At 41.4% G+C, this 13,517-nt stretch overlaps 1 protein-coding gene across 1 annotated transcript in view; it reads left to right on the top strand.

The window, feature by feature from the left end:
* The window catches only part of ANK3 (ankyrin 3), a 558,892-nt gene that overhangs the window by 60,238 nt on the left and 485,137 nt on the right, over window positions 1-13,517 (top strand). The window contains exon 2 of the mRNA XM_075130811.1: window positions 4,923-4,961. Within this exon, the coding sequence (XP_074986912.1) occupies window positions 4,923-4,961 (39 nt within the window). The remainder of the gene's footprint in view (window positions 1-4,922; window positions 4,962-13,517) is intronic.

The following is a 13,517-nucleotide window of genomic DNA, read 5'->3' as shown; positions in this document are numbered from 1 at the left end:
CAGTTGTCTCTGAGATTCTTTTCCCGGACATCACCTCTCTCCCATCAAGGGACTAAAGGAGTGTTATGGAATCTAGATTTTCCAGATAAGTGTACAAGAGAGTGCAGAAATTCACCAATGCATGTCTCCCTGAATCTGAAGAAGTGGGTTTTTTACCCACAAAAGCTTATGCCAAAATAAATGTGTTAGTCTTTAAGGTGCCACCAGACTCCTTGTTGTTTTTGTGGATACAGACTAACACGGCTGCCCCCGATACAATACATAATGTTTCTGCTTCTTCAGAATGCTAACTGGGCCATCCTTCCCTATTGCTGCTGATATTACTTCTATTTTTATATTAACTTTCAGTTTTCATGCTGCTCATCATGTAACATTTTTTCAAAGTTGGCTTCCTTTGTTCCTCTTAGCAATTAAGGATAGCGCCTAGTCCATCTTTTACTGCATCTGTCCTATTAGCTGCCTCATGTAGTTCTGAGTGCTATAGCAGCTTTGTCTGAGAAATTCACAGGCGACTGGGTGAGCCTAAGAGTCCTCAGCACCAAAACTTTTGGCAGAGTTTTATTGGTGTTTTTGCTTGACACTCATGCTGATGCTCAAGTGTAAACTGATATGTTTGAGACTTTAGAAGCAACAGTTTACAGGCAGTGTTCCAAATCTTCATTTAAGGAGAAGACATCAGGTATTTCTAGACTTCAGTATCCTCGAGCATGCAAATGATAGAACTCTCATTCTCATTCCTAACATGAACCCAAATTTTCTACTGCTGTAAATTGATGGAACTCCTTTAATTTCAGTAGAGCTGTGATGATCTACCCCACAAGAGAATTTATCCCATTTTTCCAAAACATAACACATTCTCAACTGATGTCCATCACTCTGGCCTAACAGGCACCCCTTTTGTAGATACCAGTTTAAAAACCAAAGACAGACACACAACTATTGTTATCTTACTTTATACTGGAGTAGCACCCCAAATGTTGTGGGCACTGAATCACAATGTAATACTTAACTTCCTATAGTCAGCTGCTGTGTCTGTGAAGGCTGCAATACTAAGCAGCTGTGTACTGTCAAACTGTGCCTGCTTATTGGATCAGACCAAGGATGTCAGCCAGTGAGAGCATAGGAATGCTGTAGAATAGTCAGGATGAAACAAACCCACATCTCTCAATTACAGTGCTAGAGAGCAGTTGCAGGAAAGTGAGCCGCTGCTTCAGTGCAGAAATCTTGGGGAATGTAGTAGTTTGTTTTGATGAGCATGAGCTACAGAGAACTAGAACTAAAATTGGGGGGTGAAAGCCTGACTCCACTGAAGTCAATGGCAAACTGCCAGTGATTTCAATGGGGCCTGAGTTGTACCAAAAGAGCTTTACCCATTTTCCTGTTCATTGCAAAACTGAATAATTCAGTGTGCGAGAGTGGAGCAAACACTGTTGTAAACACCATTTCCACTGGTATCCTAATTCATACATCCGTGTGGAATAGTGAAAGTTTTACATATGGCTAATCTCCTCAGATACTGATTTGATAGTTCAGATTTAGTCAATACTAATATTTAGTTGAATACTAGCACTGTTCAGTTCCATTGGGATCCTAGAACTGGTTATCCCAGATAATATTTTTCATTGGCCTTCTTTCAGTTTTTTTTTTCTTATGTTCAGATTTTATAAAGTTAGGGAGAGCTAAGACTAACTTTAAAATCTGTAGGTTTTTGTACTAATGGGAGTTGTAACACAGGAAGACAAATTTTTCACCAGCGATTAATAGAGTTTTTCAGGTACATTAAGGATGGTTTATTCAGTGACTCATGTAATTATTTATATAACTTATGAATAACTGGAGATGCAGACTGGAACTGGCAGAACCTATTATTTCTTTAGAATTATAGCAAAATTACTATTAGACTGGAATGTCATTTGACTTTATAGATATGGGGACTTAATGAGTGATTGAACAATTTAGTTTGCTTTTGGCTTTTCCCACAGAAACAAAAAAACACTTTAATACTAATAAGAAAAGGAGTACTTGTGGCACCTTAGAGACTAACCAATTTATTTGAGCATAAGCTTTCGTGAGCTACAGCTCACTTCATCGGATGCATACTGTGGAAACTGCAGAAGACATTATATACACAGAGACCATGAAACAATACCTTCTCCCACCCCACTCTCCTGCTGGTAATAGCTTATCTAAAGTGATCACTCTCCTTACAATGTGTATGATAATCAAGTTGGGCCATTTCCAGCGCAAATCCAGGTTTTCTCACCCTCCGCCCCCCCTTTTCCAAAAACCACACACACAAACTCACTCTCCTGCTGGTAATAGCTTATCCAAAGTGACCACTCTCCTTACAATGTGTATGAATCTTCAATCTCTCTGGTCACGCAATTACAGACATGAAGGTCGCTATCTTACAACAAAAAAACTTCAAATCCAGACTCCAGCGAGAAACTGCTGAATTGGAATTCATTTGCAAATTGGATACTATTAATTTAGGCTTAAATAGAGACTGGGAGTGGCTAAGTCATTATGCAAGGTAGCCTATTTCCCCTTGTTTTTTCCTACCCCTCCCCCCTCAGACGTTCTGGTTAAACTTGGATTTATGCTGGAAATGGCCCACCTTGATTATCATACACGTTGTAAGGAGAGTGGTCAGTTTGGATGAGCTATTACCAGTAGGAGAGTGAGTTTGTGTGTGGGTGGGGGGTGAGAAGACCTGGATTTGTGCTGGAAATGGCCCACCTTGATTATCGTGCGCATTGTGGGGAGAGTGGTCGCTTTGGATGGGCTGTTACCAGCAGGAGAGTGAGTTTGTGTGTGTGTGTTTTGTGGGGAGGGGGGGGTGAGAAAACCTGGATTTGGGCTGGAAATGGCCCACCTTGATTTTCATACACATTGCAAGGAGAGTGGTCACTTTGGATAAGCTATTACCAGCAGGAGAGTGGGATGGGAGGAGGTATTGTTTCATGGGCTCTGTGTATATAATGTCTTCTGCAGTTTCCACAGTATGCATCCGATGAAGTGAGCTGTAGCTCATGAAAGCTTATGCTCAAATAAATTGGTTAGTCTCTAAGGTGCCACAAATACTCCTTTTCTTTTTGCGAATACAGACTAACACGGCTGTTACTCTGAAACCTTTAATAATAATAAAACTAGATGTGGGAATAAGGAATAAGTAGAGATTTATGATGCTGTGTATAGGTCAAAATATTTTACTATGCATAGTTTTTATTGTGGTCATTGGCAGGCATGCTTAGATTTTGAAAATAAAATACTTCGGAGTTAACTTTACATATGATGTGTAGGGAGTTAAATGTGTAGCTTCTGTTAGTGCGATATGCAGTCTGAATTCCCAGTATATTAGGCATCTAATGTACGTGTTAACAAATATATTTGGGTTTAAAGTTGCCCACCATGTTTTAAGCATTTTGGACCAAATTCTCCCATCCTTACTCTCATTGAGCCTTCAAAGGGACTAGTTGTACAGTAAGGTTATAATTCAGGGTGAGTAAAGATGGCAGAATCAAGGCCTCCCTGAGGTATGATGTTATTTAATAAGGACAAAAATATGTTCTATTTTGATATTGTGAATATATAGTTCAGTGACCATCTTGTCTTTCCAGCCAAAGTAATTAGTTTTGTAACTTTCCATGCCATGCTTCTACTGCCATTGTAAATGGAATACGCAGGGGGAAGGGATGAAGTGAACCCAATGTAATTATCTTGAAATGACTGTGGAAGTAAAGCATGATAAAAGTTAAGGCTGCATGAGGGGAAAAGGGGATGGAAGAAAGAGAGTATGTACCTAGAAGAAAAGTTATGGTTACGGCTTTCATTTGTCATGACTCAAGTAAAAGTTTTGGATTATTTCAAGAGTACTAAACGAACTGATGTTTGAAACTAAAGCTTTTTTCATTATTTAGATTACATATTTGTGTGGGATGAGAATCAGGTGGTAGCATTTTAGAAATATAGTTCCCCATTTTAGTCTTTTGTGTCAGTTGTCTCCCTGGTCAGGACTTTGATATAGAGGTCTCGCAATTGGAGTTGGCATGAATGCTTTCTTAGAAGTCAAGATGCTTTGCCTGTCATATGAGCAAGTGGGCAGGTAGGCAAAAGTTTAGACTACCTGGAATGATTTTAAATCTTCCCCATTTATGCTACATATTGTTTTTCTTCCTCTCAGTGTCTCACACATACTCACACAAGTTCACATTCAGATCAGTGTCTATTATGTGTGTAAATTTGTGTGTTCTCTTTTTCCTTTTGTCCCCCTTGCTCAAGAAGTGCTCTTTAGACATTGACATTCTTGCCACTCAACTAACAGCCTTTCCTTCTTGGGAAAGTTTGTTGAGAAGGTTTTGGTAAAGCAGCTCTGATATCATCCATAGCCTATGGATTTTCAACCCTGTCAATATGGTTAAAGGCCTGAGTGTGTTATGGAGAATGGCCTGACCTTGCTGGTTGATCATCTTCAGCTAGCAGGGAGCAGATCTTCACCACTGAAGTTAGTGGAGACATGACATTTTACACTAGCTGAGAATCTTGACTGGCCCTGTTCATGATGGCATGTATTTTTGAACAATCTCTAATCAGCGCTGTGGTGTTCTAGACCCTTGTAGTCTGTCAGTCAGTCTGTTTAATGTCTGTATGAGTCCACTGAGGGAATTAATAAGACTGCAGTACCATTGAGATGCGGCTGCTGATACTTAGCAATATGTCCTATTTTCTTTGAGCTCAACAGGTATGGGATTTGCATTTCCAGGGCCTCAGGTGACTTCAGTGGGCTTTGGATTGGTCTATAGTACATATTGCAATGGTTTATTGTGCCTTCATATATTAATATTATGTTTTTGTATTAACAACACACATTACTTACAAGTTTTAATTCTTCTCCATTAAATTTTTACTTTTTTGTTTTTCAGGTGTACCACAGATTGTACCCTCCAGGAAGCCCTAGAAAGGTAAAAAGAAAATATACATTAGTTCATTCATACTGATTAATTCCTTTTCCCTTCTTGAAAGTCCACACAATTATTTTGTTCCAGCTTTATACTTTACAAAATAATATGCAACTAAGTTCTGAATACATAGAAAATGTTATGCAATGTTTATTCCTGCGTCCCCTCCACTTTTAGAACTTTGCAAAGTCTTAGTAAGCATCTCATCCTTCATGGAACACTGAATGTGTGCCTGTTTTGCCTTTATACTTCACCTTTTCTGCTGTTGGAGTCTGTTAATGTATTAGTATCCACTGAAGTATCTTATTGTTGGTTTGTACTTATTTTTATCTACATGGGGCATGTTGTGATTACCGTGTTCATGACTTCTCCAAAATCTTCTGAAATGCTTTACCATTTAGATCAGTGGTTCTCAAACTTTTTTTTCCTCGTACCACTTGAAAATTGCTGAGGGTCTCGGCGGACCACTTAACGAGCTTTCTAAATGTTGTTTGTATTGTTAGCTAACTATTGTAAAGTGCTTTGGATAAAAGCTGTCTATAAAAAAAACCTTAATAATTCTACAAATAAAAGCACACAGCTCATATTTTAATATCAGCTCATATTTTAATATCAAACACAGTTTGAGAACTACATGCTACAAGGGGCCACAGCAATGGTTCCCTCACCCCACCTAGCAATATTGTTAACCTATCCAACTATACTCTCAGCCCAGCAGAAGCAGCTGTTCTATCTCGGGGCCTCTCCTTCTGCCCCTCCACCCCCACGAACATGATACAGTTCTGTGGTGACCTAGAATCCTATTTTCGACGTCTCCGTCTCAAGGAATATTTCCAAAATACCTCTGAACAACATACTAATCCACAGAGGTCTCCCTGCCAACACTACAGAAAGAGGGATTCTAGATGGACTCCTCCTGAAGGTCGAAACAGCAGACTGGACTTCTACATAGAGTGCTTCCGCCGACGTGCACGGGCTGAAATTGTGGAAAAGCAGCATCACTTGCCCCATAACCTCAGCCATGCGGAACGCAATGCCATCCACAGCCTCAGAAATAACTCTGACATCATAATCAAAAAGGCTGACAAAGGAGGTGCTGTTGTCATCATGAATAGGTCGGAATATGAACAAGAGGCTGCTCGGCAGCTCTCCAACACGAGTTTCTACAAGCCATTACCCTATGATCCCATTGAGAGTTACCAAAAGCAACTACAGCATTTGCTCAAGAAACTTCCTGAAAAAGCACAAGATCAAATCCGCACAGACACACCCCTGGAACCCCGACCTGGGATATTCTATCTACTACCCAAGATCCATAAACCTGGAAATCCTGGGCGCCCCATCATCTCAGGCATTGGCACCCTGACAGCAGGATTGTCTGGCTATGTAGACTCCCTCCTCAGGCCCTACGCTACCAGCACTCCCAGCTACCTTCGAGACACCACTGACTTCCTGAGGAAACTTCAATCCATCGATGATCTTCCTGATAACACCATCCTGGCTGCTATGGATGTAGAAGCCCTCTACACCAACATTCCACACAAAGATGGACTACAGGCCGTCAGGAACACTATCCCCGATAATGTCACGGCTAACCTGGTGGCTGAACTTTGTGACTTTGTCCTTACCCATAACTATTTCACATTTGGGGACAATGTATACCTTCAGATCAGCGGCACTGCTATGGGTACCCGCATGGCCCCACAGTATGCCAACATTTTTATGGCTGATTTAGAACAACGCTTCCTCAGCTCTCGTCCCCTAAAGCCCCTACTCTACTTGCGCTATATTGATGACATCTTCATCATCTGGACCCATGGAAAAGAAGCCCTTGAGGAATTCCACCATGATTTCAACAATTTCCATCCCACCACCAACCTCAGCCTGGTCCAGTCCACACAAGAGATCCACTTCCTGGACACTACAGTGCTAATAAACAATGGCCACATAAACACCACCCTATACCGGAAACCTACTGACCGCTATTCCTACCTGCATGCCTCCAGCTTTCACCCTGACCACACCACACGATCCATCGTCTACAGCCAAGCTCTGCGATACAACCGCATTTGCTCCAACCCCTCAGACAGAGACAAACACCTACAAGATCTCTGTCAAGCTTTCTTACAACTACAATACCCACCTGCAGAAGTAAAGAAACAGATTGATAGAGCCAGAAGAGTTCCCAGAAGTTACCTACTACAGGACAGGCCTAACAAAGAAAATAACAGAACGCCACTAGCGGTCACCTTCAGCCCCCAACTAAAACCCCTCCAACGCATTATTAAGGATCTACAACCTATCCTAAAGGATGACCCAACACTCTCACAAGTCTTGGGAGACAGGCCAGTCCTTGCCTACAGACAGCCCCGCAACCTGAAGCAAATACTCACCAACAACCACATACCACACAACAGAACCACTAACCCAGGAACTTATCCTTGCAACAAAGCCCGTTGCCAATTGTGCCCACATATCTATTCAGGGGACACCATCACAGGGCCTAATAACATCAGCCACACGATCAGAGGCTCGTTCACCTGCACATCCACCAATGTGATATATGCCATCATGTGCCAGCAATGCCCCTCTGCCATGTACATTGGTCAAACTGGACAGTCTCTACGTAAAAGAATAAATGGACACACATCAGATGTCAAGAATTATAACATTCATAAACCAGTCGGAGAACACTTCAATCTCTCTGGTCACGCAATCACAGACATGAAGGTCGCTATCTTAAAACAAAAAAACTTCAAATCCAGACTCCAGCGAGAAACTGCTGAATTGGAATTCATTTGCAAATTGGATACTATTAATTTAGGCTTAAATAGAGACTGGGAGTGGCTAAGTCATTATGCAAGGTAGCCTGTTTCCTCTTGTTTTTTCCTACCCCCCCCCCCAGATGTTCTGGTTTAACTTGGATTTAAACTTGGAGAGTGGTCAGTTTAGATGAGCTATTACCAGCAGGAGAGTGAGTTTGTGTGTGTATGGGGGTGGGGGGGATGTGAGAAAACCTGGATTTGTGCAGGAAATAGCCCGACTTGATTATGTAAAGAGTTGTCACTTTGGATGGGCTAGCACCAGCAGGAGAGTGAATTTGTGTGGGGGGGTGGAGGGTGAGAAAACCTGGATTTGTGCTGGAAATGGCCCACCTGTTGATCACTTTAGATAAGCTATTACCAGCAGGACAGTGGGGTGGGAGGAGGTATTGTTTCATATTCTCTGTGTGTATATAAAGTCTGCTGCAGTTTCCACGGTATACATCTGATGAAGTGAGCTGTAGCTCACGAAAGCTCATGCTCAAATAAATTGGTTAGTCTCTAAGGTGCCACAAGTACTCCTTTTCTTTTTGCGAATACAGACTAACACGGCTGTTCCTCTGAAATCTGCTTTAGATTGTTTCACAGGAATTCAAGTGAATTAAGCCAAACTGAATTAAGGCCGCTGGAGTAAGGAAATCGATTTTAAGAGCCCTTTAAGTCGAAATAAAGGGCTTCATTGTGTGGACGGGTGCAGGTTTAAATCGATTTAACGCTGCTAAATTCGACCTAAAGTCCTAGTGTAGACCAGGGCTAAATGCTAGAGTTTTTGCCCACAATTAATTGCAGGTGCAAATCTGTGCCTGAAAAAACAGAATCTTCAGTTTTATGCCACAGTTTTAAAAAGCAATTAATTTCGATTACCTAAAATACAATGTTCAAGTTACAATAGGTGCAGTTCTTTTCTATGGTGTAGAAAGTGGATGTGTTAAAACACAGGAATCGGATTCTGGAGAGTTGAATTCTTTCTAGCTGTGCCCCAAACTTCCCAGGTGATTGTAAGCAGGTCACCTGCATGATTTACCTCATGTATCAAATGATAACCTTTACCTCTTTCACAAAAGTGTTGTGAAGCTTAATTAAAGTTTAAAAACCCCTTGGAGATCCATGGGTGTCAGTTGTTAAATATTATTGGTTAATAATTGTATTATGATAAGTTTATATAGTATATCCTTAGACTGAAAAGTTTAGTGTGCGCTTTAGGAGAGTTCTGATGTTCTTTCAAAAGTGCAGTTACCTTCAAAAGACAGCCAAAGCTTTGAAAAATGGCTTCTGTACCATAATAAGCAGATGTATTTCTTCCTGATTTCAAATTTGTATTTAGGAGATTAAAAAAATGCATCCATTCACTTTATGCATAGCAAAGTTATTGCTTGTTTGTTCATGTGATGCTTTGAAAATATAATTGGAGGCCTTCATATTATTGTAATATAAAGTCATTTCTTTATTTGGATATCATTTTAAGTTTTACACATACACACACAAACACACCAAACTGTCATGGAAATGAATACTTTAGATTGTTAGTAATTTTATTTTTAATTACTTAGACGTGAAAATGCTCTAATATTAGTAACATTTACCTGGTCTAGAATGTCTTTTTACATATGTAGTGTCAGATTTTCAGACCTTCTCAGCACTCATTGAAAATCTGAGCACTGCATTTAGTAAGAGAGTCTCTCTCTCTCGCTCTCTCTTTTTTGTTGGAGCTGTTCCACTTTGTATAAATAATTAAATATCCATTGGACCAGGGGGACAGAGTGTGACTCTGTTGCCTGGTGATGTCAATCTGGGCTCCTACAGCCCATGTGAATGCCTATCCACCAGGCCATTGGCTATTCTTGGGTGAGTCTTCTCACCCCAGGTTTGATTAAATGGTATTTTTTGTTGGAAAAAATGTTTTGTCAACTTTTTGACCAGCTGTAATAAAGGTCTCAGCATGGTCTTATGAGGCAGAGTGCTGCTGAAGCTTTCCATGTGAGCTGCTGGAGCTTCAGATAGTTAAGGTTAAGATTCTGTCATGGGTATTTTTAGAAAAAAAGGGACAGGTTGCGGACAATAAACAAAAATTCCCAGCAGCCCACAAGCTGTCCCGACTTTTTTACTAAAAATACCTTGGGGCTGGGGGAGAGAAACAGAGCACTGCCAGGGGCTTGCAGCTGCACCAGCCTCGCCTTAAAAAGTAAGGGTGCAAGGCCTAACCCCCTGTGGGTGTGCAATCAAAGAGGCAGAGAAGGGCTCAGAGGTGCAGCTGACCCTGCAACTGAAAAACTGGCCATAGATGGGGAAGGAAATGGCTGGCACCATGCACTATTATGTCTCGGAGGGTCCCCCCAAAACCTACCAGTATTCTTGGCCCTAAACATGGAGCATAATGAAGATTCTCATATGTCTACGGTTCAATAACCAGATTTATGTGGAGGAGGGGGAAGCAATTATTTACTCAATATTATCATTATTTTACACATTGATTACCCACCACCCAAAGGCATGGTAGACATCTAATTGTTTGTGAAGGCAGCACAGTTCCTGTCCTGCAGGTGATGGGTAGTGATGTTAGTCACACTACTTCTTAATTATGTCATGAATATACTCTAAATCTCATTGTACTTCAGTGTTTGTAAGTAATAAGTGTAGTATCTGCCAATGTAAAATCTATTTGGTACATTCAGTTCTTTAAAACTGAATAATTGCTATTATTTTTCACTTATTTCTCCAGTCTGCTATATACTAATAGGAGTTAGCACTTTTGCTCCTCACTGGGGGTAGCTATCTTGCTCTCTGGGTTTTAGTTACTTGAGGTGGTGTCATATACTTCAGCAAAGCCTCTGATACCTCACTAAACTATGATTCTACATATGCTAAGGAGCTGGCTACAATTCTAAATTCAGTTCAATAGGCATTATGTAAAGATGCTAAAGCCAATTAGTCATTGCATTACACAGCCAAGCCAGAGGCTCTTTGCCTTGGTTATGCACTCTGGTACAGCTAGACATCATGACATTGAGCATTTCCTTCCAGTTTGATGGATTTTTCCCCATTCACAAAAAGTAGTGTGTGTTCATAGCAGTGAGCTAAAACAGAAACCAGTTTCCTTTATTTCCTTATTCATATCCTTAAAGTATGCGAATATGAAACATAATCAAGTTATGTTCTTATTTGCCCCAATACATTTGTCTCTAAATATATTTATTTAATTTTTGTGTATTGAAGTAGCACTTAGAGACCCCATCTGAGACAAAGGCCATATTGTGTAGGCACTGCACACACAGACAGAGAAATAGACACAGTATTGCCAGTTCTTGTTGAGATTAGCAATATTTGGTGTGGCTTTTTCCACCCTGAATGTCCCAGCTCCTGGATTTTGAGATCTTGGCTTACTTTTTGTTAATGAACATTCCTAGCCTGAATGGTTTCAGAGAGAAGATGGAAAATGTGACACAAGTGCATCCTACAGGATCAAAAATCGGAAGGCAAAGCAAAAGAATCACAAGTGTATTCTTTTAAATGTCATAATCTTAAATCCATTTTTGGGGTCTTACTCATGGGTTGACAATGCTGTAGACCAGGGGTGGGCAAACCTTTTGGCCCGAGGGCCACATCTAGGTGGGGAAATTGTATGCAGGGCCATGAATGTAGGGCTGGGGCAGGGGGTTGGGGTGTGGGAGAGTGTGCGGTGTGCAGGAGGGGGCTCAAGGCAGGGGGTTGGGGGTTCAGGGAAGGGGGTTGGGGTGCAGGAGGGGTTCGGGGTGCGGGGTCTGGCCCAGCACCACTTATCTTGAGCGGTTCTAGGTGGCAGCAGCACGCAGCAGGGCTAAGGCAGGCTCCCTGCCTGCCCTGGCCCTGCACCACTGCCGGAAGTGGCTAGCATGTCCGGCAGTGGCTCTGGGGGGTGGGGTGGGGCAGGCGGCTTCACCGCACGCTGCCCTCACCTGTGGGTACCACCCCCGAAGCTCCCATTGGCCACAGTTCCCCATTCCTGGCCAATGGGAGCTGCAGGGGGGGCATGCCTGAAGGTGAGGGCAGCGCACAGAGCCCTCTGCCTTAGCTCCCACTGTGCCACAGGCCTGGCAATCCCACGGACTGGACTGAAGCCCTGACTGGCCGGATCCGGCCCGTAGGCCGTAGTTTACTGTCCCCTGCTGTAGACAGTCCCTGACCTAAAGAACTTACGATCTAGATAGAAAAGTCAGACAAAGTGGATGAAGTGAAACAGAGAAAAGTCAAGTGACTGTCCAAGAGACTGTAACACCTCATTGGTGGAACTGGGAATAGAACCCATTTTCCTGACCTCCCAGTCCAGTGTCCTGTCCACTAAAACACACTGCCTCCCCAAAGCAGTAAGAGTCACATCCTTGAGTGGGCTCAAATCTTCAACCTTTTGGCTGATATCTGTATGTGATGGCTTATTGCACTCCAGAAATGCATTGCAAGATATAAATTAGAAGACACTGCTCAATTTCCTAATTAGTGGAAGGGCAACTGCCAGGGAAAGAAACCAGGGAGAGTCATCTGCTTCTTTAGCATATGAACCAAAGATAATGGGGGCATAAGAGCCTGGTGACTGATGGAGGTAGCATATCTGAGCTATGGGGAAGGATGCCTTGAAAAGAGAAATCTTTCTTTGGAGGTTATTTGGTGGGGGGAGGATAGCTCCTCTCTATGGAGTAACGGTTTGGTGCCTCAAACTGAATGGAGCTGATTTTAGAGATTAGGGATCTAGATCTCAAATTGGGGGTCAGGAGGTGGGAGCGACTCTCTGCATATGGTGAATCTTTAATTTGTCAAACTGTGGGAACAGGGACATTCTTTGTTTGTGGAAAGGACCTACACTAGCCTCTCCATAAAATAGCTCTGGGGGTTTCTAGTGTTGCTAGTTCAATGATACTGTAGAACACCTTGTAAAAATATTTGCTCCAGTTGTTAGGGTTTGTAAACATAACTTTGCCAAAAAGTCTAAATTCAATTTGAAATACAGACAAGCATATTATTTGTCTTTATTTTGTTTTAAAGTCTACTTGAACTTGTTTGTTCAACTTGAACAAAAGTATAAATTGGGAACATGTCAGAAACACACATGGTAAAGTAATTTCATTGCGGAGCATCACATGGTTCAACAGAAGAAATTTTTGCAACAATGGCTTAAAAAACTCACCAACTCTGATTCAGGGCTTACAATCTAACTTTTGTCTAACCTAAAATATGTTTTAGAATTTGCAGCCAGTGGTAGGAAGGTATTCCTCTTTCCTGTGTACTACTAACCAGTCAACCAGTACAGATATTTTTGGCACTGTAAACATTACTGCAGTTAAATATCTATTATTCCATTCCTTGTTGTACATTTTCATTAAATGAGAGTCGACAATGATTGTGAATGGGAGAGATTTTCTTTCCTGGTTTTAGTTAGACCTGTTCTAGCTTACCTCAACAAAATGAGGTTAGTAGAACAAAATAGTAAATAGAATTGGAAATAAGAGGCTTCCTGCTGACTAACAAACAATTGTGACTCTTCAATCCATGTTAAAAATCCTCCATATGGGTACCAGTACAAGAACAACACTATAACTATGAATTTTGGAGAATAGTTGTATTTCATTTCATTTTTAAAAAGACTGTTCTTTGATACTATGTGGTACATTTTATCAAATCCTATATTTTCCACTAGGCATATTTCAGACTGAATTCGTAAAGATTTTTTCTCAGGAAAAAGCCCTTGGCATAAAGCACCTTCTTCAGT

The sequence above is a fragment of the Caretta caretta genome, chromosome 7, assembly GCF_965140235.1.
Source record: "Caretta caretta isolate rCarCar2 chromosome 7, rCarCar1.hap1, whole genome shotgun sequence".
In the NCBI taxonomy this organism is placed as follows: domain Eukaryota; kingdom Metazoa; phylum Chordata; order Testudines; family Cheloniidae; genus Caretta; species Caretta caretta.
The sequence above is the reverse complement of the archived record's forward strand: the minus strand, read 5'-3'. Positions and strand labels throughout refer to the sequence as shown.